Source organism: Halichoerus grypus, chromosome 2, assembly GCF_964656455.1.
Source record: "Halichoerus grypus chromosome 2, mHalGry1.hap1.1, whole genome shotgun sequence".
In the NCBI taxonomy this organism is placed as follows: domain Eukaryota; kingdom Metazoa; phylum Chordata; class Mammalia; order Carnivora; family Phocidae; genus Halichoerus; species Halichoerus grypus.
Genome location: NC_135713.1, coordinates 92,941,062 through 92,968,917, shown reverse-complemented (window position 1 = coordinate 92,968,917; position 27,856 = coordinate 92,941,062). Strand labels below are relative to the sequence as shown.

Genomic DNA, 27,856 nt, shown 5'->3' with positions numbered 1-27,856 from the left:
AATTGCCTTCAGAGCCTTCTCAAAACCCTTAAAATGCTTTGATTTACTTAAGGTTTTTAATGATAAAATAAACCAGAATAATTACATGCTTGCTTAATTTATGTAAAAGATTATAAACTCTTTGGGGCCCCCCATAGTCTACAAAGAAGCAATATTGATCTCCAAGGTTGCTTGGAAAATAAATCATGATTTTGTCATCTTTCAACAAAAACATTCTGAAGAGAATGATCATATAAATATAAACTCTTAGAGCCAAGTCTAGTGAATAAATAAACTAGACTTCAAGAGCTAATGTCAATCCTCCTTCACAATACTAGGAATCACTACCAGTAAGGCTGGTCAAAAGTGTATGTTAAATTTAAAGAGGAAAAATACAATTCTTGAAATATAAAAGTCATTTCCAGAAAAAAGATCAAATGAAAGGATAAAGTATAATTGACAGGATTTAATAACCTATTACTTTACCACATTAGCTGGCTGCCCAGTAACCTCAAAGATGTGACAATAACTTAATTTGTAGTCAAAATTACTTAGACTTAAAAATCATTTTATGCAAGTTTGACAAATTAATCCACAATTTAGTTCCTGTGTTGTCAAGAAATTTAGCAACTGTAAGCTAATTACAGTTTTAACTTTTTTTTTTGCAATAGACTTTAACAGACAATTCCAAAAAAAAGTTCCAAAAAGCTTCCACTTGAGTAATGGCAAAATTTATTCTAATAAATGTGTAATTTCCTAAGGGGATTATTTATGGAGCAGCAATGCTCAACTGGATGCCTGTCTCCTTGTTCTACCGAAAGACTTTGAATCTAACTCTCACCTTTACTACAACTCAAGAAAATGTATTTGGAGAATACGATGGGTGTAAAAGAAACCAAATTAGATAACATTTGTTCATGTTATCATCCTATTGGGGATAGACTTATAATCATGAAGGCAAAAGTTAAAATATCCTTAAAATTGGTCTCTAAACTATAATTTATATCAAAAAGATAACAAAAACATTTGACAACAACAGTGTTAAGGAATGTCTACAACCAAAACAAATGGAAACAAAGATTACTTCAATTACTGAGCTATCTAACTATATGCTTGAGTCAATAAATACTCACAAAAAAGTAACACGGTTTTAAAAAGAACTCATTTAAGAATCCAAATGATTTCTGTAACGAATAGCTTACAGTTAAACATGAACTCTGTCTATCTTCAAGAGCCTGATGACCCTGAACCTGAACAACTACAACTGCCAAAAGGGACCAGATCCTGTGTATACCAAATTCTACGTAAAATGTTCCAAATGTAGTGTTATCCTTTTATGGAAGGCTTGAAAGAGAGAAGTTTAAAGCATAAATCCTTGGGTCTGGTGAGCATAAAAGTGAGTAATCCTCATCTCCTTGATCATCTTCGTATCCTGGGAGAGTTTTCTTTTCCTTACATACTCTTTCTCTGTGACACCCACAAGATTTCAAGACACTGGTGATATGAACACTGCATGCTGTTGCTTATAAGCAGGACAACTGTTTTATTTCCAATATTTATTAGCCTGGTGATGTTCTGTATTTTATTGGCCTTTTTGGCCACAGTAATTTACTTGGTCAGTATGTTCCAAGAACTCTTCATGTGTTTATTAGATCTCACTCTATACTACATCAGAGTTTGGAGTAATTCTCACCCAGATAAAGCACCATTTTTCCTAAACAAAGTAATTTATATGTGCCTACTATCATGTCAAGAAGCTGAAATCTTTATCACTATCAGCTTAAGTTTTCCACAATTCAGAAGAGCTTGGTATCTACCTACTTGCAGACCATCTCCACTAAGGGTGCTAATCCCTGAGCAAAGTCCATTCTGAAGTGATAATCCCTTTTATGTTAACTGTCTGTGTGACAATTCTGTCACACAGTTAACCACACAAATACTTCTCCATCAATGGTGACCGTTTTTAATGTGTACAATTAATTTTCCAATTGACAGTGGAATCCAATGATTTCTCACTTCTTGCTTTAAAGTCACTACAGTTGTTCTGAGAATATTAAACAAATTTCTCGTATATTTTATACTTTCCATTTGCTATTATATATTTAAGACATCTGACTTGAAGATTTCCACTTGATCTTATGAGTTAACTTACTTTTGAAAGATGGTGCTCAGAGGAGAATCCCAGTCCATAAACAGTGTTTGCCCGGCTATCGGCCCACTGGCCAAACTTCTGAGATGTTTTAGTAAATGTCATGTTTGGGGTGATGGTGCTATTAATTATTGCCTGAAAAATAAGACAAATATGAATAACTAGCCAAAATCTAGCAAAAATTTAAACACAGGACGATTTAGTTCCATAAGAACTTAGGATTTCTAATGAGTCACAAGATAGCTATAGAAATAGTTATTTTTAAATAAATAAATCTTTTTAAATTTATATATTTATTTTGCAAGAGAGAGAGAGAGAGAGAGAATGGGGGGGGTCAGAGAGAGGGAGAAGCAGATTCCCCGCCAGCCAATCAGGGAACCCGATGCAGGACTCCATCCCAGGACCCTGGGGTTATGACCTGAGCTGAAGGCAGATGCTTAACAGACTGAGCTACCCAGGTGCCCTAGAAATAGTTTTTAACATTTTAAGTGACAGTGTAGAAAATGGTAACTAATAGAACTATAAATATAAAGGTACTCTAACAAAAATTTCAACACTTTACAATCAAAATAAGTTTTCCAATAACGCAAAAAATCTTAAAGAGTTTTTAGTGTGGCCAGTTTCTTTCCTTTGAACATACAGGATCAGTATCTATTAATTTTGAGTAATACTTCCTGGAAGCAAGTAGGCTTTAATAGTTGTTTCTTTAAAAGTAAGGCCCTACCCTCCAAACAATCTTTCAAAAATGAATACATCAACAGAACGAATTTTCTATTTGTATGCTAATTTTCTAAAATCCATAATCAAGAGTTTTCTTAAAGCTTAAATATATTATGATACAGAAAAGACTTTCAATCATTTAGTACTTTTTCCTTTACTCAAGGGAAAAACAAACCCCTAAATATATACTTTACTTCTTTTCTCATAAAGTGGTATAAATTCATGATACAGAGAATCACTATCATTTCTGTTGAACACATAGTTTCTTAGAAAACTAGTATTTTAGTGTGTTGTTAAATATTAATTTTGGTGATCCCTATAATAAATTCCAACTATTATTACAAAATACTAAAGTACATTCCCTCTGCCAGTACTGCAAAAGTATAGAATCAGTCTTAGTTAAGTAGTTTAATGCTCTCCAAACTTGAGATTACAAAGTGATTCCAGTAATAATAATAAAAAAAAATGTTACCAAATTCTTAAGCAGTCATTTGGTGAACTACTAAATGTGGACTGAAAATCAAGCATTTTCAAAACAAAGCTAAAGCTACTGGCCATGGGAACAGTATGAATATAAATATTTATGAGCTATGCACATATCGATGAAGTTGCAATAATAAATGTAGGACACTTGTCCTACTAAAGAAGACAGTAAAAGAAAGAGTGGTCCCTTGCTTTCTGTCTCAAACAACAGATATATTAGCTGTTGTTCTATGAGAATACTTATTCTTGATTAAGCATTTTTACCTCTGACAAAATTTATATACTCATACCTCCTTTCCCTTCAGTTCAAAAGCTCCTTTTCCTAGCATGTGATTTTAGGATTATGTGAAATGTGGTTAACAAGTGCTCTAACTTGCAGGTTGTCATGAAATGAAAAACTAAATGGAAAAGAATCTATTAACAAATGGTAAGGAATGGAATAACAAAAGGTAAGGAATTTGGTTATGGAATCATTTGGTTAGCTTTTTGTCAGCTTTTTTAACTGAGTACCTATTAAATGCCAAGCACAATTTAGAGACTTGAAATGTAACAATGAGAGGCAATGTAACTGTGGATTACATTCTAAAGCAAGAAGAGTTGGTCAATGAACAAAGAAATAAATAGCTGACTAATTTAATTTCAGAGTGGTAAGTGCTGTGAAGCCCCTACCAGCATGTGATAGAGTCTGAGAGCCTCGAAGGCCAGAACTGGCAGGTCCTATGTTAGATGTGATGGTCCTCAGCTGTTCCCTGAAGAGGATGCTTTTGAGCTGGAATCGGAGTGTTTTCAAGGACAGAAGGGCATTTTACATGTGATCCCAGTAACTCTCAATATGTGAGGTAGCAAGAGGTTTTACAGGCATCCTGACCCATCTGCTGTTCACCACAGACCTTCAGTTTTAGCTATGTCAAGTGAACTTCTTTATGCTTTTAAGTTTAAGAGTTCCATTTTCACTCCCATTTTGAACCTTTCCTTGCCTCCACTTGTCCTGGGATTACTTGTATGGAGATTCTTTAATCACCAAAGAAAAACTTTAAAACGATAGATGATTCCACACTTCAAAAAAATTATTCATTAGAATTCTTTGACTTGAATGCTTTGAACTATTTGAATATGAATCCACTTAGAAGAAAAATCTTAGTTCTTTAAGATAAATTTGTCTCTCAATCCCAGAGTTCCTGTCCTTTCAAGGAAAAGAGGTAAAAATGCTGTGTCATTACAGTTCATAGAGGGCCCTTATTCTGGCCTCAGCCTTGCTGATGTCTCTGCAGCTTGATTAGAAAACCTTTAAGCAAACTTCATATGCACAGTAAGGGCATTAAATGAGAACAAACGGACATTTTCTAATCAGGGGCACCTAAGGGCTTTCCAACTCATCATGCAGTGCAGAAATAGAAGTGGGGGTGGGGGGCAGAAAAACACTCATTTAGCCACAAGTAAACCACTACTGCTTACCAAAAAACAACTACTCCAGCAGGGAACTGCAGTAGCTACCGGCATCAGTTTTTAAAAAGTAACTAGAGAGTATAACAGCTACAGATGGTAGATGTTGTTAAGCAAAACAAAAACTCGTTCACAAGAGTTATTTAAGAGTCTAATGATTACAAGCTGCAAAGTATATTCAAAAATGGAAATGCCAGCAGCAATAGTTCCTATTGCTTGAGAACGAAGAACACATGAGAGTTATTTAATCACATGGGACAAGGGAATACTTCAGTTGAACTTTATTCCATTTAACTCTCCCGTCAAATAAAACCATGTCTTTTCTGTGGTTTGGGCCAAGAGGGAAACGCAGATTGTAGAGAACTGAAAGTTCTAGTCAGGGAAAATAAATAAATAAATATTCTAGTGTCTGAGATCGTAACAATTAAAATCTGGTGATTTCACTAACAGTTACAAAATATGACAAAATTATTCTTCATTAAAGAAGTTTTGTAGAGGTACCTGGGTGCAGTTGGTTAAGTGTCTGCCTTCAGCTCAGGTCATGATCTCAGGGTCCTGGGATCGAGCTTGGCGTTGGGGTCCCTGCTCAGGGGGAAGTCTGCTTCTCTCTCTCCCTCTGCCTCTGCCCACCCCCTCATGCTCTTTCTCTCTCTCAAATAAATAAATAATCTTAAAAAAAAATTTTATAGAAATTAGCTATTACTATTTCTCAAGTCCTTAAATCCTCCAAGTAAAAATGAAAGAGAATCAATTCTTTTTTTTTTTTAAGATTTATTTGAGAGAGACCAAGAAAGAGAAAGCGGGGTGAGGGGCAGAGGGAGAGAATCCTCAGACTCCCCACGGAGCAGGGAACCCGACGATGCTCGACTCAATCCCAGGACCCATGAGATCTTGACCTGAGCCAAAATCAAGAGCCCGCCACTCAACCGACTGAGCCGCCCAGGTACCCCGAGAATCAATTATTCTAATAAATACACATTAGTCACTTAAGTACAAGATAAGGTGCTAACAGCCCCTGGAGTTCTGTAATCTAGTTAAGGAGATAATGAGTGAGCTCATGAAAAAACAAACTCAAAGTTGAACATTAAATTATCTTTTGTTCCCCAAAACTACTAGACAATACATAACCAACAGCCTAAAAATATTAATAATAACAAAAACAGTCAGTGTTTGCATACTGATTACTATACACCCGTTAAGTGCTTTTGCCTAAATTAATTTATTTAATCTTCACAACAATCCTGTGGTGTAGTGATGTAGATATTTGTATTAGTTCCTTTTCACAGATGAGAAAATTGAGGTGTGAAGACATTAAGTGTCTTGTTCTAGGTCACATGGCTAGTCAGCAGTAGAGCAAAAATTCAAACCAGACAGTCTGCGTCTACAGTCTGTGCTCTTAACCCTTACGCCGAACTGCTACAATTTCTGGGAGCTTTTGAAAGGCCTCATGGCTTCAAAAAAGCTGGAAGGAGAAGAATGGAGCCCTCATCTTTCTATACACATTTTATCCAGAATCCAATGTCTGGTATTTCTGTATCTCTCTCTGCTATTCAAAATTCATTGATGAAAAAATGGAATTTCTCCTCTTTGAAAGGCATACTAACTACAAGACACTGATCAAAGTGCTCTGCAGATATTAACTCATTTAATCCTTACTAACACCCCTAATGAGGTGAGAATATGAGGCTCAGAGAAGTAATTTGCCCAAAATCAAACACTTAGTAGATGGTAGAGCTGAGCTATGAACCCAGGTGGCCTGTGCTCTTAAACATTATACCATCTGCCTCTCCTAAAAATAAAAACTTAGGTCTTGTCCACGTACTTCTCTTCAGAATAAGGGATGTCAGCTTTAATGGTGACACTGACCAGACTTCATACCATTTAGGGATTGTGAATTGCCTACTAATCTACAGAAGTGTATCTGGAAAGAATTCTATTTCCTTACTAGATTTTATGCTCCAAAAGAGTAGAAACTGTGTCTATTCTGTTTACCACTATATTCATAGCACCTCCCATAGTGCCCGACATGTAATAGATATGCAATGAATATTTATCAAATAAACTAACCTAAAATTTGTAGAATATTTTGGTATGTTAACTCAATATAAATAAGGTGGTCAATCCAACTTAGTACACAAAATATGTTAGTACCCTAAGAATGATCAATTTTGGTTTTTTAAAGTTAAGTTTTTAAAACTCAAAAGGAAACACTGTATTTTAATAAAGACAAAAATCCTCCAAATAAAACAGAAAATGCTCTACTGAATAAAACAGAAAGATTATTTAAAGTAAATGTAACTTACCTTTGAGCCATCTAAACTGATTATCCTGTACACATTTCTTGTGCTGTCATAGAAATAAGACACAGTAACTGCGTGCTTGCTGGTGGGTACCCAGTTCTTCTTTGTGTTTGGGTCAATCTGGAAGACATGAGCTCGAGTGCTGAAGATGGGTTGTTCCCTACAGGGCAAAAAATAAAATGACAGATTGAGAGCAGACAATTTTATTCCATTGGACAACAGAACATGAAAACTGTGAGGCTCATTCCACTTAACCCAAAACTCCCACATGCCCCAAAATAAGAGAAATATTGTTTTAAATCTGGAATATTCTAAGTACTCAATCATAAGCTTCTTTAAAACAATAACAGTCCATCCTCATTATTTGTAGATTCTGTATTTGCAAATCTTCCCACTCACTAAAATGTATTTGTAACTTCAAAATCAATACTTGAGGTACCTTCTTAGTCTTTTGCAATTGGAAAGATGTGAATCACCTGACATGTATGTTTCCATCTGAGGTTGATCAAGGAAACACTTTGCCCTCTTGTTTCAGCTCTCATACTGTAAACAAGTGATCTTTTTTGTGATCTATTTAGCACCATGTGTTTCACATTACTGTGCTTTTCGTTGGTGCTTTCTCTGTTTAAAACGAGCTTCCAAGCACTGTGCTGAAGTGCTATCTGTTCCTAGATGCAAGAAGACTGATTTGTCGTATGGAGAGAATACGTTATGTAAGCTTTGCTCAGGCATGAATTATAGTGCTGTTGGCCATGAGTTCAAAGGTAACGAATCAATAATACATATTAAATAAGGTGTCATTAAATACAAACACACATAAAACAAGGTTATGTATTGACTGATGAAAATACGACCAGAGGCTTGTAGGAACCGAACTCTGTGTATCCCCTGGGAGCAATCATTCACTATTTGACAATTCAGTGCTCGTGGTGCCTTTATAGAACACAACTACTGCAAATAATGAGAATGGACTATATCCTATTAAAATACAAGAATCTTATATTAGACCCTCACTAGGTTAAAAATTTTTACCCATTTAAAACATTCTGATAACATATAAATAACTTACTGAAAAAGTTTACATTCAATATAATCTCCACTTTATTAAAAGGTATATGGAAAACTAAGTAGCTCACAGCCACAATATCTTTTATTGAGATTAAGTAAGGCCTTAAAGATATACAAATTTTAAAAATAATTTTTTTTTTAGATTTTATTTATTTATTTGAGAGAGAGAGACAGAGATAGTGAGAGAGAGCACAAGTGGGGAGGAGAGGGAGAAGCAGGCTCCCCGCAGAGCAAGGAGCCCGATGTGGGATTTGATCCCAGGACCCAAGGATCATGATCTGAGCCGAAGGCAGATGCTTAACCGACTGAGCCACCCAGGCGCCCAAAAATAATTTTAAGAACCAAAGCTATTAAAAAATGTATATTCAAAATATCATTAGTTTATTTTACAGTGTGGAAAACAAGCATGCAATGATCTGTATGCAACAGAAGCGTTATAATGCAAAATTTTCCAAGTTCTGAGAAGTTCTTCCAGAAAAGCCTTTACCTGGCTTTTTTTGTTTTGAGCCCAAATAAAGCTCATTTCTTTCAATTACACAACATCTTTCTTTCCTAAAGCTGCTTAAGGCCTAAAGAGAATTTTAACCAGTATTTAATGTTTAAAAATTTAAATTTAAAGAAAGGAGAATATAGAAAAGGGAGAAACTGAAAAACAGGCAAGGCAAATCTGGGTCCTTGGCAACATGACTCTTCAGGTTAATAATGGGCTGGGTGTCACATATGCCTATGATCTGCTTCCACCCTTAGAGAGCAGGTATGAAAGGGAGGAACCTTTCCTATAAGTAACGTGCCTCTTCCCAGTTTTATTTCTGGAAACCTCCATTACAACTTTTCTTATTAAATGAATCTCTTTTGAAGGAACTGATATATTTTATACCATTCCCTAAAAACTGAAGCAGAAAGCCATCATTTCTGGCTTAACTCACATTATATATAGATTCATCCAATAAATAATTATTAATAATCTGGCAAGGCTTTGTGCCGGGATGAAGAATTCTTCTGAATTGGGAATAGGTCTTATTCATTCCTTGTTTCCCCACCTTCAATCCTTCAGTTTTTCAATGAGGCTGATGCTACATCTGGGTTATCTTCCAAAAGCCCTGCAAACCTCAAGTTTTCTCTTCTTCACCTTTTAATTAAAGTTCTAGGTGTAAGTGTAGTTGGTCAGCCTGACTGTATTCACAGGAAAACCCAATCACACAAAACTATATTTATTAAGGCATGGAAGGAAGGGAAGTAGGAACTCTAGTCTTTACTAACAACTTTTTCCCCCATTTGACAGGGAATAAATTTCTAAATAATGCAGGATATTGCAATATATGTATTTTATAAAAAACTAAAACAGTTAAGGAGCGCCTGGGTGGCTCAGTTGGTTAAGCACCTGCCTTCAGCTCAGGTCATGATCTCAGGGTCCTGGGATCAAGCCCCACATCGGGCTCTCTGCTCAGTGGAGAGCCTGCTTCTTTCTCTTCTTCTGCACCCGCCCCCCCTCGCTCATGCGCGTACTCTTGCACGCACGCTTGCTATCTCAGATAAATAAAATCTTAAGAAAAACTAAAATAGTTAAGACAATGATACTGCTTTTTACAAGCCTTTTAACAAATCCTTATCAATAGAAATCCAATGTTGTGAGTCTAATACTTTTCACATTTTAATTCAAACAATTATATTAATCTGCACAATTAATCCACACCATTCAATTCCCTCTGAATAAAAATCTTTAAACTAGATGTTTTACAAGTGTGTCTTGTGAATCTGTCAACTAAGTACACTGCTTTTCTTCAATTCTGTCCTGAATAGGTGATTTCTTAAAATTATAGTCCCAGATTTCTGTGGTCAAAAGCCTATCAAAGTCTAGATGAAAAAGATTAGGAAAATAATGTCACTGCTGACACAGGGAACAGGATTCCTAGAAGTAATGAGGAAGTTACCACATCTATCAAGGCATACTAATCAATGGTTCAGACTTCTATTGAATATCTACTACATGCCAAAAACAGAGAGATGGTCCCTGCCCCTGAAAAGTTCAATTTGATGAGGGAGGACAAATGTCAAAAAAAAAAAAAAAAATGCTTTTCACCATCACACCTTCTCTGAAAATAAATGGGAGCTACCATGGAGAAACTGATGTCTAGGTAAGAGTTTGAAACAAAGTACAGTATGGTGGGAAGAAGGCACAGTACACTGGGGTGTATAGTGAGTATGAGTGCCTTTGAAGAATGAGGCTAAAGAGAGAAGCCAGTTCATGAGGGTCCCCTCCAGAAACTACCCAGAGATTGTAAATAGAGAACAGCTTTGCATTTTAGAAAGATAAATTTGGCAGTACTAAAGCAGGTGGATGGGACAGAAACAAGATTGAATATAGGACAGCTAGTCAGACCCTTATGAAAGAAACCCAAGTATTAGAAACAAAGAGGAATGGAGGTAGGGAGTGGGATAAAGACGTGAGGAGGGATTAAAGGTAAATTTAGAAAACAGAATCAGTAAGATTAAGTAATACATTGGCTGTAGGGCAGTGTTTTTCAAATGGGGGTGATTTGTCCCCTGTAGGACATTTCACAACGTCTGGAGACATTTTTGGTTGTCACAACTGAAGGAGATTGCTATTGGCATCTAGTGGGTAGAAGCCAGGGATGTTGCTAAACATCTACGATGCACAGAACAGTCCCCTACAAGAAAGAATTGTCCAGGCCAAAATGTCAATAGTGTCACTAGCCAGGATGGAAAACAGAAAGTCAAGTCTGGGATTGGGGGAGGAGGAAATGGGAGAGGATGAGCTCAGTTTTGAACAGTTCAGATGCGTATAAGGGTTTGCATCTAAAACTGTCAGGATAGGAACTTAAAAATATTAGTTTGGAACGCAGTAGAGAAAACCAGTCGGGAGTAAAAAGTTGGGGGAGTCATCAAGAGATCTTATCACTAGTCTGTTTAAGATACATTCCAACAACATTAAGCATGTGGATAAATTTCATTTTAGAGAAAAGCTGTAGAAGCAGCAGTAGAAAAACTATACCTGAAATCTTCAAGCTCTTATTTCTTAAGAGTATCTGTAAAGCATTTGAAACTTACTGTCCCAAGAGTCCAACTGTTAAAGTTAATACTTTTTCAAATAAACTGGATGGCATTCATCAATAAAGGTTACACACACTACTTCCTTCATGGCAGTTCACACAAATACTAACTGCACCAAATACCATTATTTCCTAAAGTATATTCTATGGAACAGTCCTAGAAATAAATGTTCCATTTTTAAATAAGTTCTGCAAACACTGTTACATCCCATCCTGAAGCACTTATAATATACCTTAGTATATTAAAGATCCTAAGAAGTCCTGCAGTAAAGAAACCCATTTAAGCCTGAACAACCCAACATGTGGCAAAATGAGCTGATCCCAGAATTGTTTTCCACATAACACATTAACATCTCATAGGACTTATGTTTATAACCACAATGGTCTGGATATTCTGCCATTTTTACTGACATTATTAATTGTCACTAGAAAATATACATCAAAGATCCAATACAAAAACTGAAGCCTTTTTAGTAATGACCACAGTATTATTTCTTAAATAGGTGTTTGTTAATGGCATTCAAAGTAAACTCTTCTAAGGGATTAATCTAAAAATCAATTTTCAAAGCAAATAGATTTTGGCAGTTAATGCTTTAAACTAGCTTAAAGAAACAAAACTAAATAGATACACCGCGTGTGTGTACACACACACATACACTTTAATCCTAGAGAATCATCTACTTTGTCATTTCTTACATCAATAATCAGGACAATGAGTGATTCAAATGACCTATTATAAGATTTTAGCCAATTTTCCAGTTGGCTTATAAAATAATTCCAAGAAGCCAGTATAAGATTAATTCTAAAGTTTTTCATCTTGGGCTAAAACTTAGTAAAAGTACTATATGCAGTAATCAACTCCAAAACTTAATATGGATGTGAAAAACTAGAAGAATGAAAAGTATAGGATGACATGAGAAAAACGTAGTAAAATCAAAATTTTGTTTTAAAAACAAGGTTCACTCAAACTCATTAGAATTGACAAAGAATTACTATATTTAATTAGGCATCTCTGTAATAAGGAAGAAACAAGAATCATGAAAACTGAAGCAAAACAGCAAGACTATTTGCCAAAGATATATATAAGCTCTAGATCCAGAAAAAAAGGGAAAAAGTTAACATTTGTCATCTGGATAGATTCGATTAGAAAAACTCAATGATAATGTTATTTTATTTTTTTATTACTGAAATCTGTATTTTTGCAAACATTATGCAATTATGCGATAAATTTATGTTCCAAGGAAGTGCAAAGGTATGGATCCAATATTAACAACCAAGCTCAAGGGAAGAAAAAGAAATTATACATTCCTTAGTTTGTTTTTTTTTAAGGCTCCACACACAGCCTGGAGCCCAGCGCAGGGTTTGAACTCATGACCCTGAGATCAAGACCTGAGCTGAGATGAGTCGGATGCTTAACCAATTGAGCCACCCAGGTGCCCCTCCTTAGTCTTCTTTTAATGTTTAGCTTACATCTATGAAAATATTCTTTTTCATAGATGTAAGTACAATTAAACATTGTAGCAAAGGGATTATAAAGAAGGTTATGGTTTCAAATAATATCCTGACTTTCTAATTAATTAAAAAAAAAAGTAGCGTGGTAGAAATTTAAGAAACAAGGTAAATAACACCTTCCACTGAGTCTGACACTGTTATAAACATTGTTGGCTGACTATCCACCAACTATTCTTCAGCACTCCCTCCTTACATATTCTGGATTTGTTCTGGTGCTCTAACTCTCCTCCACATGACTATAAACTTTACTAGGATAATCAAGGCAACCCATTCTTCTTTCCAGAAGTCAGCTTAGGAATGGACCTCTGAAGCACTACAGGTCAATGAGATAACCAGGGAAGGTTTGCTGGAAGCATCTGGGTATGCACACAAAGAGATTCACACATAAGAAGGGAGGTATGCAGTGACACTGGACCTGAAGGAGTCATCTTACTGTGAGGCAGCTAACCTGAGAACAAAGCCGACGTTGTTTGCTAAGAATAGCAGATGGAAAGACAAAGAATCTGCTTCCTTGATTGTGTCACTGAATCAATGACTCAGCCTCCAGACTTCTTATGGGATAAAACAAGTTTCCTAATTGTTCCAGGCAGTTTTCATTTTAAAAATTACACAAATGATAATTGAAGAAAGAGGTTTACATAAAATAAACCCTACAAGAAAGTGCCCCCCAATAAAATGTAACTGAATGAGATAGGCAACTAGTACTTGTCCATATAAACCTTTAAGTATTACTTAATTTTTTAACCTTGCATAGGTACGAAAAGACTCTAAGTGGCACTGTGGAGGAAACTACATGCACATCAAAAGTAACATCGAGAAAAGACTGTTTCAGGGGCCACTTGTGAAGACTGCCAAAGAACCACAGAGTAAGTGACAAATTTTAATAACGTGGAACTCAACCGACTCAACAGTACACAATATGAAGGTATTCCTATTATTCATAAAGAGGAATAAAGAGAAAGGAGAAGCAGAAATCCAAGAAAATACTCTCCTTCACTAGACGTAAATACACAAAAGGTAAGATAAAAAACATTCTACTCTCAGCTTAGTTTTTGGAATTTGAGAAGCTGGATAGTACTTAAGGCCTAAAGGACATGGGAAAGGATAAGACAGGGAGTGAAGAGAGAACCAATGATCACTGAACTTCAGATGTAATAGGTGAAGAACTTACTTTCAGGGCCAGTGGGGGTGGCACAGAATGTCTTCAGACAAGCCAGAACTCAAGCACCTGAATTTCCTCAACAGAATTATCCAGTACAGGTAATACTATAAATTGTAATTCCTCTGGATTATCGGGGAACTGGTTGAATTCCCTCTCCCCACATACCCACATAAGAAAAATCTTATTGACTAAAATAGCTGTTTTGAGGCTGCTCAAAGATTATAACTGCATACTACCAACTATGTATTTTTATTGCCCTGTTATGTATTTAACAGCTGATTGTGTAGATGTGTAGAATGTTATCTTTTTAAAAAAATGCGTGCTTACTTTGAGGGAAGCAGAGATTATTCTACTAACGGCTGCCCAACACATAGTTGTACTACAAGAACTCCATCTAGTGATGAACCAAAACCATAGCAGGCACCCGTTTTTTTTAAAACTTCAATTGTTACTATTTAGCAAACCCAAAATTGTAAAGTGACACTGCTATAATCCAGGTATCAAAATATGACACCAACTACAAAACATCTTTTCTGCAAGAATTTTTTAGAATTGTATAATCTTTGGGCACCTGGGTGGCTCAGTTGGTTGGGCGACTGCCTTCGGCTCAGGTCATGATCCTGGAGTCCCTGGATCGAGTCCTGCATCGGGCTCCTGCTCGGCAGGGAGTCTGCTTCTCCCTCTGACCCTCCCCCCTTTCATGTGCTCTCTCTCTCATTCTCTCTCTCAAATAAATAAATAAAATCTTTAAAAAAAAAAAAAGAATTGTATAATCTTTTAAATTGTATGATTTTTAAAATTTGAGTTTCTTAGTCTTTTAACTGGTTAAACAGCTATTCATATGAAAGATTTTTTTTAGAAAATTGTTGTTTGCATCACAACAATTTAGCACCAGAAACTTTCATGACATCAAATATTTGATTTAATTGACATATCTGAAGAAAACAATCAAATTTTCCATTTGGAAATTCCACTTCCATTTGGAATTTAAGATTAAATGATAAACTATACTTAAACAGTAACAAGATTGTTTATATACCATCCCTCATTTTAAGAGTGGTTTTTATCAATCTTAGTCCTTTCATTAGGCCACAGCACTAGTTATTAAAAGAGACTACAGTACTTCCTTACCTTGGGCACTTAGCTACAGGAGCTACATTTAAAACACCAAGAGATAGGACAAAATTCATAGTAAAGAGCAAGCAAACCCACTCATATATATTTTGGCAACACCCTTCAATGCTCAAAGAACCTGACTTGCTATTTATTAAATAACTGCCAAGTGACATCATCTCTGCCCCTTTTCCTATTTTAAGCCCTATCCATTTCAGATAAAATACTGGATGTTTAAAAATATATCAAGAGGTATTCCTGACAACTCACTACATTTAAAGTTAGTATTGTATTTTCAATTCTATTAGACTTTAAACATTCTTCTCTTCACAGATTATTTCCACTAAATAAAGCTAAATTGTAAAAACTGAAAATATACACTAGGAAAATCTAAGGAAAACAGCCTCTTATTGAGAATTTAATTCTTGTTAAAATAGGTGGTGCATTCCTAAAAATCTAAAATAATTTTCTAGTAGACATCCAATTCCTCAAAACTTTACAAATGCATTAAACATTACAAGACTATTTAAGTTCTAATACCAATTAATATCTCAAGGAACTATAATTACTTTTTTTGGTAAGATTTTATTTATTTATTTATTTGACAGGGAGAGAGACAGCGAGAGAGGGAACACAAGTACGGGGAGTGGGAGAGGGAGAAGCAGGCTCTCCGCTGAGCGGGGAGCCCGACGTGGGGCTCGATCCCAGGACCCTGGGATCATGACCTGAGCCAAAGGCAAACACTTAACCGACTGAGCCACCCAGGCACCCCGGAACAATATTACTCTTAGGTACTCTTTTCCTGTACACCTACTACAAACTAAACAAGTGGATGCTCAAGCCATATAGTATCTGAAGTAGATATTCTAAAAAATAAATCCAGGATTGAAGAGAAAGATTTGAAGGTACTGTGGCAAAATGTTAACGTCTGCTACATTTGAATAGTGGTTGCATGAATATTACATTATTCCCTGTATTATTGTGAATATTTTCAATTGCTCAAAACAAACAATAAAACCTCACACCATTTCTCTAGAATTTTTAGTGACACTGTGAAATTTGAATAATCAGCCATGTTTTATACATATAATATAGATCATTCATTTTAACTGCTATGCTAAAGTTTATGCTATACTTAGAGCTACGCTATCCAATATGGTAGCTACTAGTCACATAACTACCTATTATTTGAAATATGGCTAATGCAACTGAAAAAGTGAGTTAGTTTAGATTTTTTGATATCCAAGTCAGTTATGTAAACACATTTAAGCATGTATGGAACAACTTGGGTATGTGAATCTATTATTTCAACTGCACTTTTAATGAAATTTAAATTCAGATCAAATATTTCTAATAAAAACTTTAGCATCCAAACGGAGATGTGCTCTAAGTGCAAAATACATAAGGAATTTCAAAGACTTAGTATGAAAAAAGAATATAAAATAGCGCAATGATTTTTTTTTTTAATATTTTATTTATTTGAGTGACAGAGTACAGAGGGAGAGTGAGTGGGAGAAGCAGACTTCCCTCTAAGCAGAGAGCCTGACTCAGGACTCCAATCCAGGACCCCGAGATCATGACCTGAGCCGAAGGCAGATGCTTAACTGACTGAACCATCCAGGCACCCCAGCCCAATTATTTTTATATTAATCACATGTTAAAAAGATAATATTTGGGGTATATTGTGCCAAACTGTATTAAAATTGATTTTACCTTTTTAAAACTTTAAGAGTAATTTTAAAATTACACATGATATTCACGCTGTCTTTCAAGTGGAAAATAAACGGACTATTTTATGTAGCCATTTCCTTACTGATAGACATACAGGTTCTAATTTTTATACTATTACAAAGAATGCCCCTGTGTGTTTATTTGTGCACACATGCAAGAAGATACACTAGAATTCCTGGTCAGAGGGTATGCACCATACCATATTTCCAAATTGCTCTTCACAGCACATGTACCAATTTATATTCTAATAGTCTTAGATTATTTCCTCCCAACACTTGATAATGTTCAAATAACAGCTTTAATTTGTGCCAACTTGATGGGCATGAAATGGCATTTCATTGTTGCTTTAATCTGCACAACCCTGATTACTAGTGAAGCTGAGGAGTTCTTCATATATTTCTGGCCCATTTGAGCCCTATAGATTTCTATACTTATTCCTGAGCTTGTTTAAAACCTAATTTTAGCCTCAGAGAGTGAAGAGACCAGAATCCAAAATTCAGCACTTACACCATATGCAGGGGGAAAGCTCATAATTCTAACCACATATATAAACTTAATTAAAGTCAACACCCACTGAAGTGCAGAAAAGCAGAGTAGCTTATTTTTCTAAATCTGATGACATTTAATGTTTGAAAATCAATATAGTATAGAAACAGCATATATATTCTGCTCTTTTTCAAAGGTAAATTACAGTTCTTTGGTATTGAATTCAGTTTTAATTTTTATATGCCAAATTATTTCTGGCATTCCTCAAAATTTTTCCTTTGTGAAGGGGTGAGTAGAGGAGTAGTAAATGCTCATTAGTCAAACTTTTAACTTAGAGCCTTTTAAAGTTTTCCTGGCTTCGCATCAAAAAAATTTTTAAACAAAACATTTAATGTTAAACTAGAAGTCAAAAGTAACAACATGGTTTTATTGTTGAATAGGTTAAACTCCTCGGTGTTTTTCAAATAGTAAACACCACCACCCAATACCCACTCTGTTTCTCTATGCAGTTTCTATCCCAACATTCCTCAGACTTGAAAGAATCACCCCAATCTAATGGAGTTTTCTCTAGTCACAGCTAATAATTACATCTGGCTAATTCCTTTCTGAGTGGTCCTCACATAGGTTAGCTAGAAGTCTCCCAGTGAATAGCATCTGGCATTTTATGTATGGGTGCCGCACATTCTCAGTTTCTCAGGGCTATCCAGCTTTCATACACTTATTTGTTCTACTGAAAAAGGGCTATATTAAATATAACTAAATGTGATTCATGTTTCCCACTTTTGTCAAGATTTTCAGGTAACAAAAATTATAGAAAAAAGTTTTTGTCAGATGCTGTGTCCCAATTTGGGGTTTTACAAATACAATCCCTAGAGTGATATAGTGTTTTTGTTCAACTGCATTAGATCTATTTCAAAAAAGTGGAGTTAATAATTCAGTCATTATGGCATTATAGAAGCCCAAACAAATACATTTTTCTGACTGTGAATAAGTTTAGTATTTTTCACTGATGAAAAACTTGATATAGAAATACAACAAGCTAGATTTGTGGTCTTTCTCCTATTTAGCCTTTCTGAAAGCAAATTTTAGAAGAGATAAAGGGCAGACTGACTTCCAAGGTATTTGGCAGAGGTAATTACCGTAGGTAGAAGAGCACCTAACAAGATACAGTACTCTAAAATTTACAGCAGTGTTTTTTAAACACTGCATCACAACCCAGAGTGTCATGATCAATTTAATAGTTAACAATGGGTATTTTATTTTTTATTTATTTATTTTTTAAGATTTAGTTTATTTGAGAGAAAGAGCGAGAGAGCACAAGCAGGGGGAGTGGCAGAGGGAGAGGGAGAAGCAGGCTCCCAGCTGAGCAGGGAGCCAGCCTCTGGGCTCAGTTCCAGGACTCTGGGATCATGACCTGAACTGAAGGTAGACGCTTAACTGACTGAGCCACCCAGGCGCCCCAACAACGGGCATTAAAAAAAAAAAAAGAATGAGAATGTCAAGTATCAGAGTGCATCTCACTTGACAACAGTATATGTATTATCCATGAAACTTTTGGCTACATATTTACCTATGCTTGTTGCAATGAAAGGTGTTTGTTTGTTTGTTTTTTACTGTGGATCATAGTCAAACAGTTTAAAAACCTGGGCATACAAAATGCTTTTATTTAATGTTCATGAAAACTCTGTGAAGCAGGCACACAATACCCATTTCATAGTACAAAAACATAGGTCCTAAGTGACTCACCCAATGTCATACAACTGGCAAATGATACGAATAAGCATTTTTTTAAATGCAAATGGAAATAAAATTCAACCTCACTAGAAATCAAAGAACTGCAAATTAAAACCATGAGTTATTTTTTCACCTGTCAAAACAGGAAACCTTTCTTTTAAATGAAAGATTTCAATGTTAGTGAGAGTTTAAGAAAACCTGACACTTGCAGAAGCAGCTGGTGGGAGTATAAATTAGTAAAGGTATCTGAAAAACACTTTGACAATGCATATCAAAAGCCTTTAAATTTTTGTGCATATCCTTTGACACAGCAATTCCATTCTAGGAATTTACCTTAAGGAAAAAATTATGGGTATATGCAGAGGTTTAGCTAGAGGGCTGTACAACCACATAGTCTATGATAACCAAAGGTTGAAATTAAAATGTTCAATAATGTAAGACCATAAATTATGGTACACCCATATAATGGAATCCTATATAGCCATTAAGAAAAGCTAGTAGTAGAATATTCAGTGACATAAGATGTCCAATACAGTCAATGAAAATAATTTATAAAATACTAAATACACTACAATTTAATTTTTGTTTAAGAATATATAGAAAAAAAACATGGAGGATATACTTATAGTCAGCCTTTGTTCCACCTCTCCTTCTCTCAACACAGAAATCAGAGTTATCATTCTAAAAACCCAAGCTAGCATTAAAATACTCTGGGGCAAAAAAAAAAAAAAAGGGTGAGAGGGGTGAGGGTAAAGCAAGTAAAGCAAAAAGTAGATGGCTACTTGGGGCACCTGGGTGGCTCAGTTAAGCGTCTGCTTTCGGCTAGGGTCATGGTCACAGGGTCCTGGGATCGAGCCCCGCGTCGGGCTCCCTGCTTAGCGGGGAGTCTGCTTCTCCCTCTGCCTACAGCTTCACCTGCTTGTGCCCTCTCTCTCTCTCTCTGTCAAATAAATAAATAAAATCTTTAAAAAAAAAAGAAAAGTAGATGGCTACTGAAGTAGGTGGGATGATGGTTCAAGAAAGTTGTATTTTCATAATATTTTAAAATAACAAAATGTAAATCAGGTGGGTCATTCCTCAAAACCCTCCAATGGTTTCCCATCTCACTCAAGGTAAAAACCAAAGTCCTTAAAATGGTCTAAAGGCCGTCTACCAGTGTTTCTCAACTCTGGCTGTGTGAGAAAACGTTTACCCAGCCTCCAAGGGGATTCTCCTGTGTACCAGGAGGAAGAACCACTACAGGATGTGGCCCCTGCCCCTCCCAACTCATTTGCCACTTGGTGTCTTTTACTCCAGCCACACTGGCCTTCCTGGTGTTTCTCAAACATGCTCAGCACTGCCTACCACAGGCCTTTGCCTGAAGAAGTACTCTATCATTCCCTCAGATCTGTCTAGCATTTTCCTTTGCCTCTTCCAGCTGTTTGCTCAAATGTTACATTCTCAGTGAGGCCATCTGATTGCTCTCTGTAAAAGTGCAGCTCCTTCCTCCCCTTTTCCAGGATTCCCCAATCCCCTTCTTTTATTTTTCCCCCTGGTGTTTATTTACTGTTCCTCTCCTATAGCAAAAATGTTATCTCCTCAAGGGCAAGAATTATGTCTTTTTTTTTTTTTAAGATTTTATTTATTTATTTGACAGAGACACAGCGAGAGAGGGAACACAAGCAGGGGGAGTGGGAGAGGGAGAAGCAGGCCTCCCGCAGAGCAGGGAGCCCGATGTGGGGCTCGATCCCAGGACCCTGGGATCATGACCTGCCCCGAAGGCAGACGCTAAACCAACTGAGCCACCCAGGCGCCCCAAGAATTATGTCTTTTTAAATTATTGCTGTGTCCCCAGCAACTCAAATACCTGGCACACGTTAGGCACATAACGAATGAGTGAATGAATGAATGAATATATATCAAGACATACAGAGTTCTTCGTGTTGGGACATGTAAGTAACTTTTTATCTCAATTTTTCAATATGTAAACATGTGCTATTTTGTAATAAGAAAGGAAATTTAAGCAAACAATTATAATGCAATATATCTGCTTGCTTTAAAAAACATAACTAGTAGAACGTTATCTTAGTGATTACACAGATAAATATATACATTAACATTCAGTGAACTGTACATTTGCACACTTTACAAAATACAGGCCTTAAATTTTTTTAAAAAGTAAATGACAGTTAAAAATATTCTAGCCCTATGGATAATGGATTCATCCAGCAAATACAGATTTGGGAATACTCTTGCCCATAGAATACTTCCTACAAATCAGCCACAAATACCCACTGATGCAAATTTTTCCATCAACTAGGTCTGCTCAAAATTCTCTTATGATGTGTAACGATACCTAGGATTATCTTACACAACAAGTAACATATAACTACCTGTGTCACTTTGTGAACCAGGAAGCTTGTCCTACGAAATCACATAAGATAGCAACTCAAAGAAAGCCACTCATTTCAAGCTGGAAAAGTTTCCTAATTGGTTCTTCTGGCTAACACAGCACAGAAGATCATGATCGTCTAACTAAATACAAATATTAGCTGAACCAATTGATAAACAGAAAAAGTACCAATTCTACTGAAGCCTTCGTGTTTGGCAGACATTTTGCAATATTTAAGTGGCTAATATCAAGACCCTAATTAAGGTTGCCTCATCCAACTATTTGGTGAACACCTAGGAACCAGTGTTCTCTTCAGTTCTTCTATAAAAGCCATACTCTGGAGTGCGGACAAAGTAGTAATACCTAGTCTTAAATCTCTTCCAGTCAAAAACAGCCTCTCATCATGTGAGAAAGAACCCTGGAGTCTCAATTGAATGCTTTTTTTAGACATTTGAGAAAAACAAGTTAGCCTTACTTCTCAAGGGAGAGGAGCGGTATTAACAAGAGTACTACAAACAGAAACATGAGCACAGCATGTCTCCTACAACATTTTACATCATGATAATAAAAATCATATCAGAAATAAAAATGGCTAGACTATGGAAAGGAATAAAAACTTCATATGAACTTATAAGCTAAGTCATAACACAAAATAGACACCTTCCTATCCCTAGTATCCTCACTCATTCACTCTTTTCTATTATTAAGGTACTTTCGCAGAAATATCAAAAGCATTTGCTTAAGAAACCTGTTAACTATTCCAAATTCTCTAAGACTAACACCCTCCCCCACTTGTAATATAGTCAGAAGGCAAATTTCTCCTTAACTCCCTCGAAGAAAGCCTCCACTGAATTAAGATTTATTTTTTATTTTTTTAAAAGATTTTATTTATTTATTTGAGAGAGAATGAGATAGAGAGAGAGCATGAGAGGGGGGAGGGTCAGAGGGAGCAGCAGACTCCCTGCTGAGCAGGGAGCCCGATGCGGGACTCCATCCCGAGACTCCAGGATCATGACCTGAGCCAAAGGCAGTCGCTTAACCAACTGAGCCACCCAGGCGCCCCTGAATTAAGATTTAGAGTTCTTCCTTGAGGGGTACCTGGGTGGCTCAGTTGGTTAAGCAGCCAACTCTTGGTTTCGGCTCAGGTCATGGTCTCGCAGTCATAGGATCAAGCCCCGCATCCATCTCTGCACTCAGTGCAGAGTCTGCTTCAGCTTCTCTCCCCCTCTCCCTCCAGCTCATGTTCTCTCTCTCTCTCTCTCTCAAATAAATAAATAAAATCTTAAAAAAAAAAAAAGTTCTTCCTTGAATCTTTTAACAGATTGATAAAAGAAACTCCTACTGAATCCCCATGTTACTCAGTATCTCCTATGACCATGCTAGGGAAAAAGTCTGCTTGCTGTTATATCCAAACAAGACTACAATGCAACACACTTCTCAATCATTTGCCAACAAACTCAGCCATGTTCTGTTTTCCACCCAGTAATGATGTTATCTCAGGTATCTGCTATATCTATTCATCTGCTTCTTTTCAACACTGTATTTTCAACTATCCTGCTTTAACATTTTCTTGATTTTCCAAATTACTGGAAAGTCTGTAGAAACTAAGAGCTTACTTGGGGCACCTGGGTGGCTCAGTCGTTAAGCGTCTGCCTTCGGCTCAGGTCATGATCCCAGGGTCCTGGGATCGAGCCCCGCATCAGGCTCCCTGCTCCACAGGAAGCCTGCTTCTCCCTCTCCTACTCCCCCTACTTGTGTTCCCTCTCTCACTGTCTCTCTCTGTCAAATAAATAAATAAAATATTAAAAAAAAAAAAAAGAAACTAAGAGCTTACAGATTTAATATCATAAAAACTGAACAGCTTCAACACTAGCTTTTGAATTTTAAAAAGTCAATGACAAAAAAAATTCAGTTTTTAACCTTTTGCAATGGGTATGATGTGAAATCGCAACAATTTCTCTTGTATAAATTAATGAGCACACAAATTAACACTATCATCCTTTATGCCAAAGGAGGAAAGCCGCAGATTGGATGATTCAAACTGAGAAATTCAGGTATGTCATTCTTAAACCTGAAAGCAAAAGCCTAAACTTATAAATGGGTATGTGGTCAATTCTTTGTTTATAACTAACATTTCTGAAGGCTTACCACATGGTCAGACACAGTTATAACCAGTATCCCTGTGCTACTAAATCCTCTCAGCCTTTATGAGGTAGACACTATTATCCCGCTCTTGAAGATGAGGAACCTAAGGTATACGGAGGGTAATGTGCTCAAGATGACACATGGTAATCCTGGCACACAATTATAATTTAGCTCTAGAGCGCCCAACTTTAACCTATACCAACTCCGTGGATGGGAAAAGAATTCTTCTGTCAGGTAGACCTGAGCTCATGCTGTAACCAAACGTGTGCCTGGCCCTCCCCTATAATTTTGTTGACAGAAGCGGGATAGTATGTGACACAACTACGGTGACTATGCATGCTAAGCGCTGTTAGGAGTACTTAAGCGTTTTCATGGGATGTATACATGTGCACTGGTACCACCTGCCTGTTACTTGTATTTTGAAAGCAGTTTGTACTCTAACACTTCACTGGAATTATAGGGTGGTTTAGAAGAATCCAATAACTTATTTTTAGTCATGCCAATTATCATAGTTCTTGAGCTTTCCTTCTGCAAGGAAATATAACTTTGATCTGTATTTTGATAGAATGATTCCACTTCTGTAACAGAATACAGTAACAAAAACAACATTATGTAATAATAACGTTAGCCTGTGTGAGGTGAAAGCATTGGTCTTTGAGACTAGAAGTTATTAACTCCAAATTATCTCATATCTGCTTCAGATACTGGCTAAATTTCATCACATATGGTATTTCTGAAAAGGATTACATGATAGGAAGAGTATGTATATTTTGACAAACTAGGAGCTAGTTTGTTTACATGTGCAAAAATACTTTCTACTTTCTCTCCATTGTTTTTTCTATCTTGGTTTCTTTTTTGCAAAAACATCTAAAAATTTAATCCTTCCAGCATTTTAGTGAATAGCTTACCTCAGATAAAGGAGTTTTTTCAGAAAAATGTTTCCTTTAGGTTTTTGTAATTTTTTTTAAGATTTTATTTATTTACTTGAGAGCCAGAAAGAGCGAAAGAAAGAGATAGCAAGAGAGAGCACAAGGGGGGAGGAGAGGAAGAAGCAGGCTCCCTGTGAGCAGGAAGGCCAATGCAGGGCTCGATCCCAGGACCCTGAGATCATGATCTGAGCAGAAGGCAGATGCCCAACAAACTGAGCCACCCAGTTACCCCTCCTTTCAGTTTAAAAAATTTAAATCCCTAGCTAATTGTACTGTGGGGAAGTTGTGTATACTTTCTATAAAAGCTATCTGAGCCATTACAGAATTTGCACACACACAGTGAGAAAGGCTAAATTCCATAAAAACAGGTTTTGTAAAATGGGTTGTATGAACTACTTTAGAAAGTACTTATAAATTCTCTGAAAATGATGTGACTTTTTTTAAAAAAGAATTATTTATTTGAGAAAGAGAGAGAGGGAGAGGGAGTACATGAGTGGGGGGAGGAGCAGAGGGTGAGAGAAAGGGGAAGCGGACTCAGTGCCCACTAAGTAGGAAGCCCATGAGATCCCATGACCCTGAGAGATCATGACCTGAGCTGAAACCAAGAGTTGGAGGCTCAACCGACCGAGCCACACCTAGGCACCCCAATGATGTGACTTTTAAGACAGTCTTTCTTGTGAATCACCACAACTAAATATTTGTGGACATAGGCAGAAAAAACATATTAAACTGACAAGCTTTTAAAATATAGGACTCTAACATCTGAAAAATGGATTTGTTGATATCCCCTTGAAAAAAGTGTGGAAGGCTGAATAATGCCCCCAATGATATGTAGGTCCTAATACCTAAAATCTGCAAATGTTACCTTATTTTGCAAAAGGAACATTGCAGCTATGATTAAGTTAAGGCTCTTCAGATGGAAAGATTCTTCTGGATTATCTGGGTGAACCCTAAATGTAATTTAATCACAAGTGTCCTTATAAGAAGGTGGCAAAGGGAGATTTAACTACTGAAGAAGGTTATGGGACAGAGGGAGAAGAGAAAGAGATTGGAAGAGGTGTAAACTGCTGCCTTTGAAGATGAAGAAAGAAGCCATGAACTGTGAATGCAAGGAATGTAACTCTAGGAGCTGGAAAAGGTTAAGGAAGCCATTCTCCCCTAGAGCCTCCTGAGGGACTGCAGCCCTGCTGATACCTTGATTTCACTACCAGTAAAACAGACTTTGGACTTCTGACATCTAGAATTGTAAGAAAATAAATGTGTGTTGTTGTAAGCCACCAACTTTGTTTTGTTACAGCAGACACAGGAAACTAACACAGTAACAGATGACACAGTAGTCCCCGCCCCCATCTGCAAGAGGTTTCAAGACCCTCAGGGGATGCCCGAAACCACAGATAGTACCTAACCCTAAATATTCTGTGTTTTTCCCTATATGTGCCTATTATAAGTTTAATTTATAAATTAGGCACAGTAATGGGGCGCCTGGGTGGCTCAGTCGTTAAGCGTCTGCCTTCGGCTCAGGTCATGATCCCAGGGTCCTGGGATCGAGCCCCTCATCGGGCTCCCTGCTCCGCGGGAAGCCTGCTTCTCCCTCTCCCACTCCCCCTGCTTGTGTTCCCTCTCTCACTGTGTCTCTCTGTCAAATAAATAAATAAAATCTAAAAAATAAAATAAATTAGGCACAGTAAGAGATTAAGAACAATAACAAATCATAAAATAGACTATACTGTAATAAATGTTAGATGCTGTGGTCTATCACAAAACAATCTTATTATACTGTACTCCCCGCCTGGTGATGACCTGAGATGATAAAATGCCTGCGTGATGAGGCGAAGTGAGGGGAATGACGTAGACGCTGTGACCTAGTGTGAGGCTACTACGGCCCTTCTGACGATATATCAGGAGGAGGATCACCTGCTTCAAGATTGCAGTTGACTGCAGGCAACTAAAACCGCTCAAAGCGAAACCATGGATAAGGGACTAAAGTACAAATCTTCATGCAGTTTAAATCTATTAACTCTCCACCTTCTAAACTCTATTAAAAATAAGTTTCTGATTATATTTCTCAAATAACAGGTTTACTCAGGAGGGGAAGAATTCCTAAAAAACAGCATAAAATCTTAATAGAAGCAATTCTGAATAGATTAAAGCACTTTGGGGCAATTTGTTTACCAACTGGGTATCTTCAACTGCAGTGTAATTTGATAAAAATTAAAGCTCAGGAATAACAAATTATTGCTATGGGAAGAGTTAAGAGTAATTGCTTGAGAATAACAAGTATAGTTGAGTAGTGACTATTTTTCTCCCCATTTTACTAAACATCAAATCAACATGTGATCCAGAAGTAGCACTGTTGCAAAAATGAAACAGTTGAAGGAAGGGCAAAGGTGAAAAAAACCCAATATTTTGTTGAATTCCTATCACGTGTAAATACCTTATATGTACATAAATAGATACATACATGTATGTATATATATTCTCATTTCATCTCAAAAGGACATTAAGAGATAAAAGCAGTTTAAAAAAAAAAAAAGACTTATTGGAAGGGGGGGGAGTTTAACTAATTGGCCAAAGGTCATAGCTAGTTCTGTTATTTCTGGGATTCAAATGCAAGCCTAAATCCAAAGCCCATGACTTTTCACTATTCCCAAAGAGAATGGTGTCTGGTAATGAAAACCAGACTTAAATTTCCTTTTTCTTTACTTCTGAATAACTCAGTAACCAACTCAAAATCTCCTAAATTATAGATTTTTGTTATGTCATGCTAATAAAATTCATACTATTTCCTCACTTCCTCTAAGACAAGCATTGTAACTATACAAGTTATTATCTCCATGTAATTATTAGAAAAAAATCCTACTTCTTTCATTAGACCCTTCTATAAGGACATTTAAAAAACACAAAAATATTCAGCACTCAAATTCTAAATATCTAACACTCAAAAGTAAAATACAATCAGTACAAAATCAATCAAGAGAAACAGACACATAAATGACATTGATGATAGGACAAGTAGACAAGGACCAAAAAAAAAGTTACTGTAACTATAGCTCACATGTTCAAGAAAGCAAAGGAAAGCATAAGCATATTAAGGAGAGTCTTGAAGATATATAAAAGCCCCAAATCAATTTTCTAGAGCTGAAAAATATACTAGATGAAATTAACAGCTAACTAGATATTGCAGGAGGGAAAAAAAAAAAGTTAATTTGAAGATCTAGAAATAGAAACTACTCTAAATAAAGCACAGAGGGAAAAAAAACACTGAAAAAACAGGGTATCAATGTGATTATTATAAAACAATTCCAACTAGCCTAATATACATGCACTTGAAGTCCTCAAAGATGGGAGGGATGGAAAAAATATTTGAAGAAATTATGGTTGAAAAATTTCCAAATTTGGTATAACACCATAGACCCAAGAAGCTCAACATATGTGAAGCACAAAGAAACATGAAGAAACC

At 36.4% G+C, this 27,856-nt stretch overlaps 1 protein-coding gene across 1 annotated transcript in view; it reads right to left on the bottom strand.

The window, feature by feature from the left end:
- The window catches only part of HOMER1 (homer scaffold protein 1), a 124,076-nt gene that overhangs the window by 69,796 nt on the left and 26,424 nt on the right, over positions 1 to 27,856 (bottom strand). The window contains exons 2-3 of the mRNA XM_036098181.2: positions 7,078 to 7,234; positions 2,132 to 2,263 (exon numbers count right to left, since the gene is read on the bottom strand). Of these exons, the coding sequence (XP_035954074.1) occupies positions 2,132 to 2,263; positions 7,078 to 7,234 (289 nt within the window). The remainder of the gene's footprint in view (positions 1 to 2,131; positions 2,264 to 7,077; positions 7,235 to 27,856) is intronic.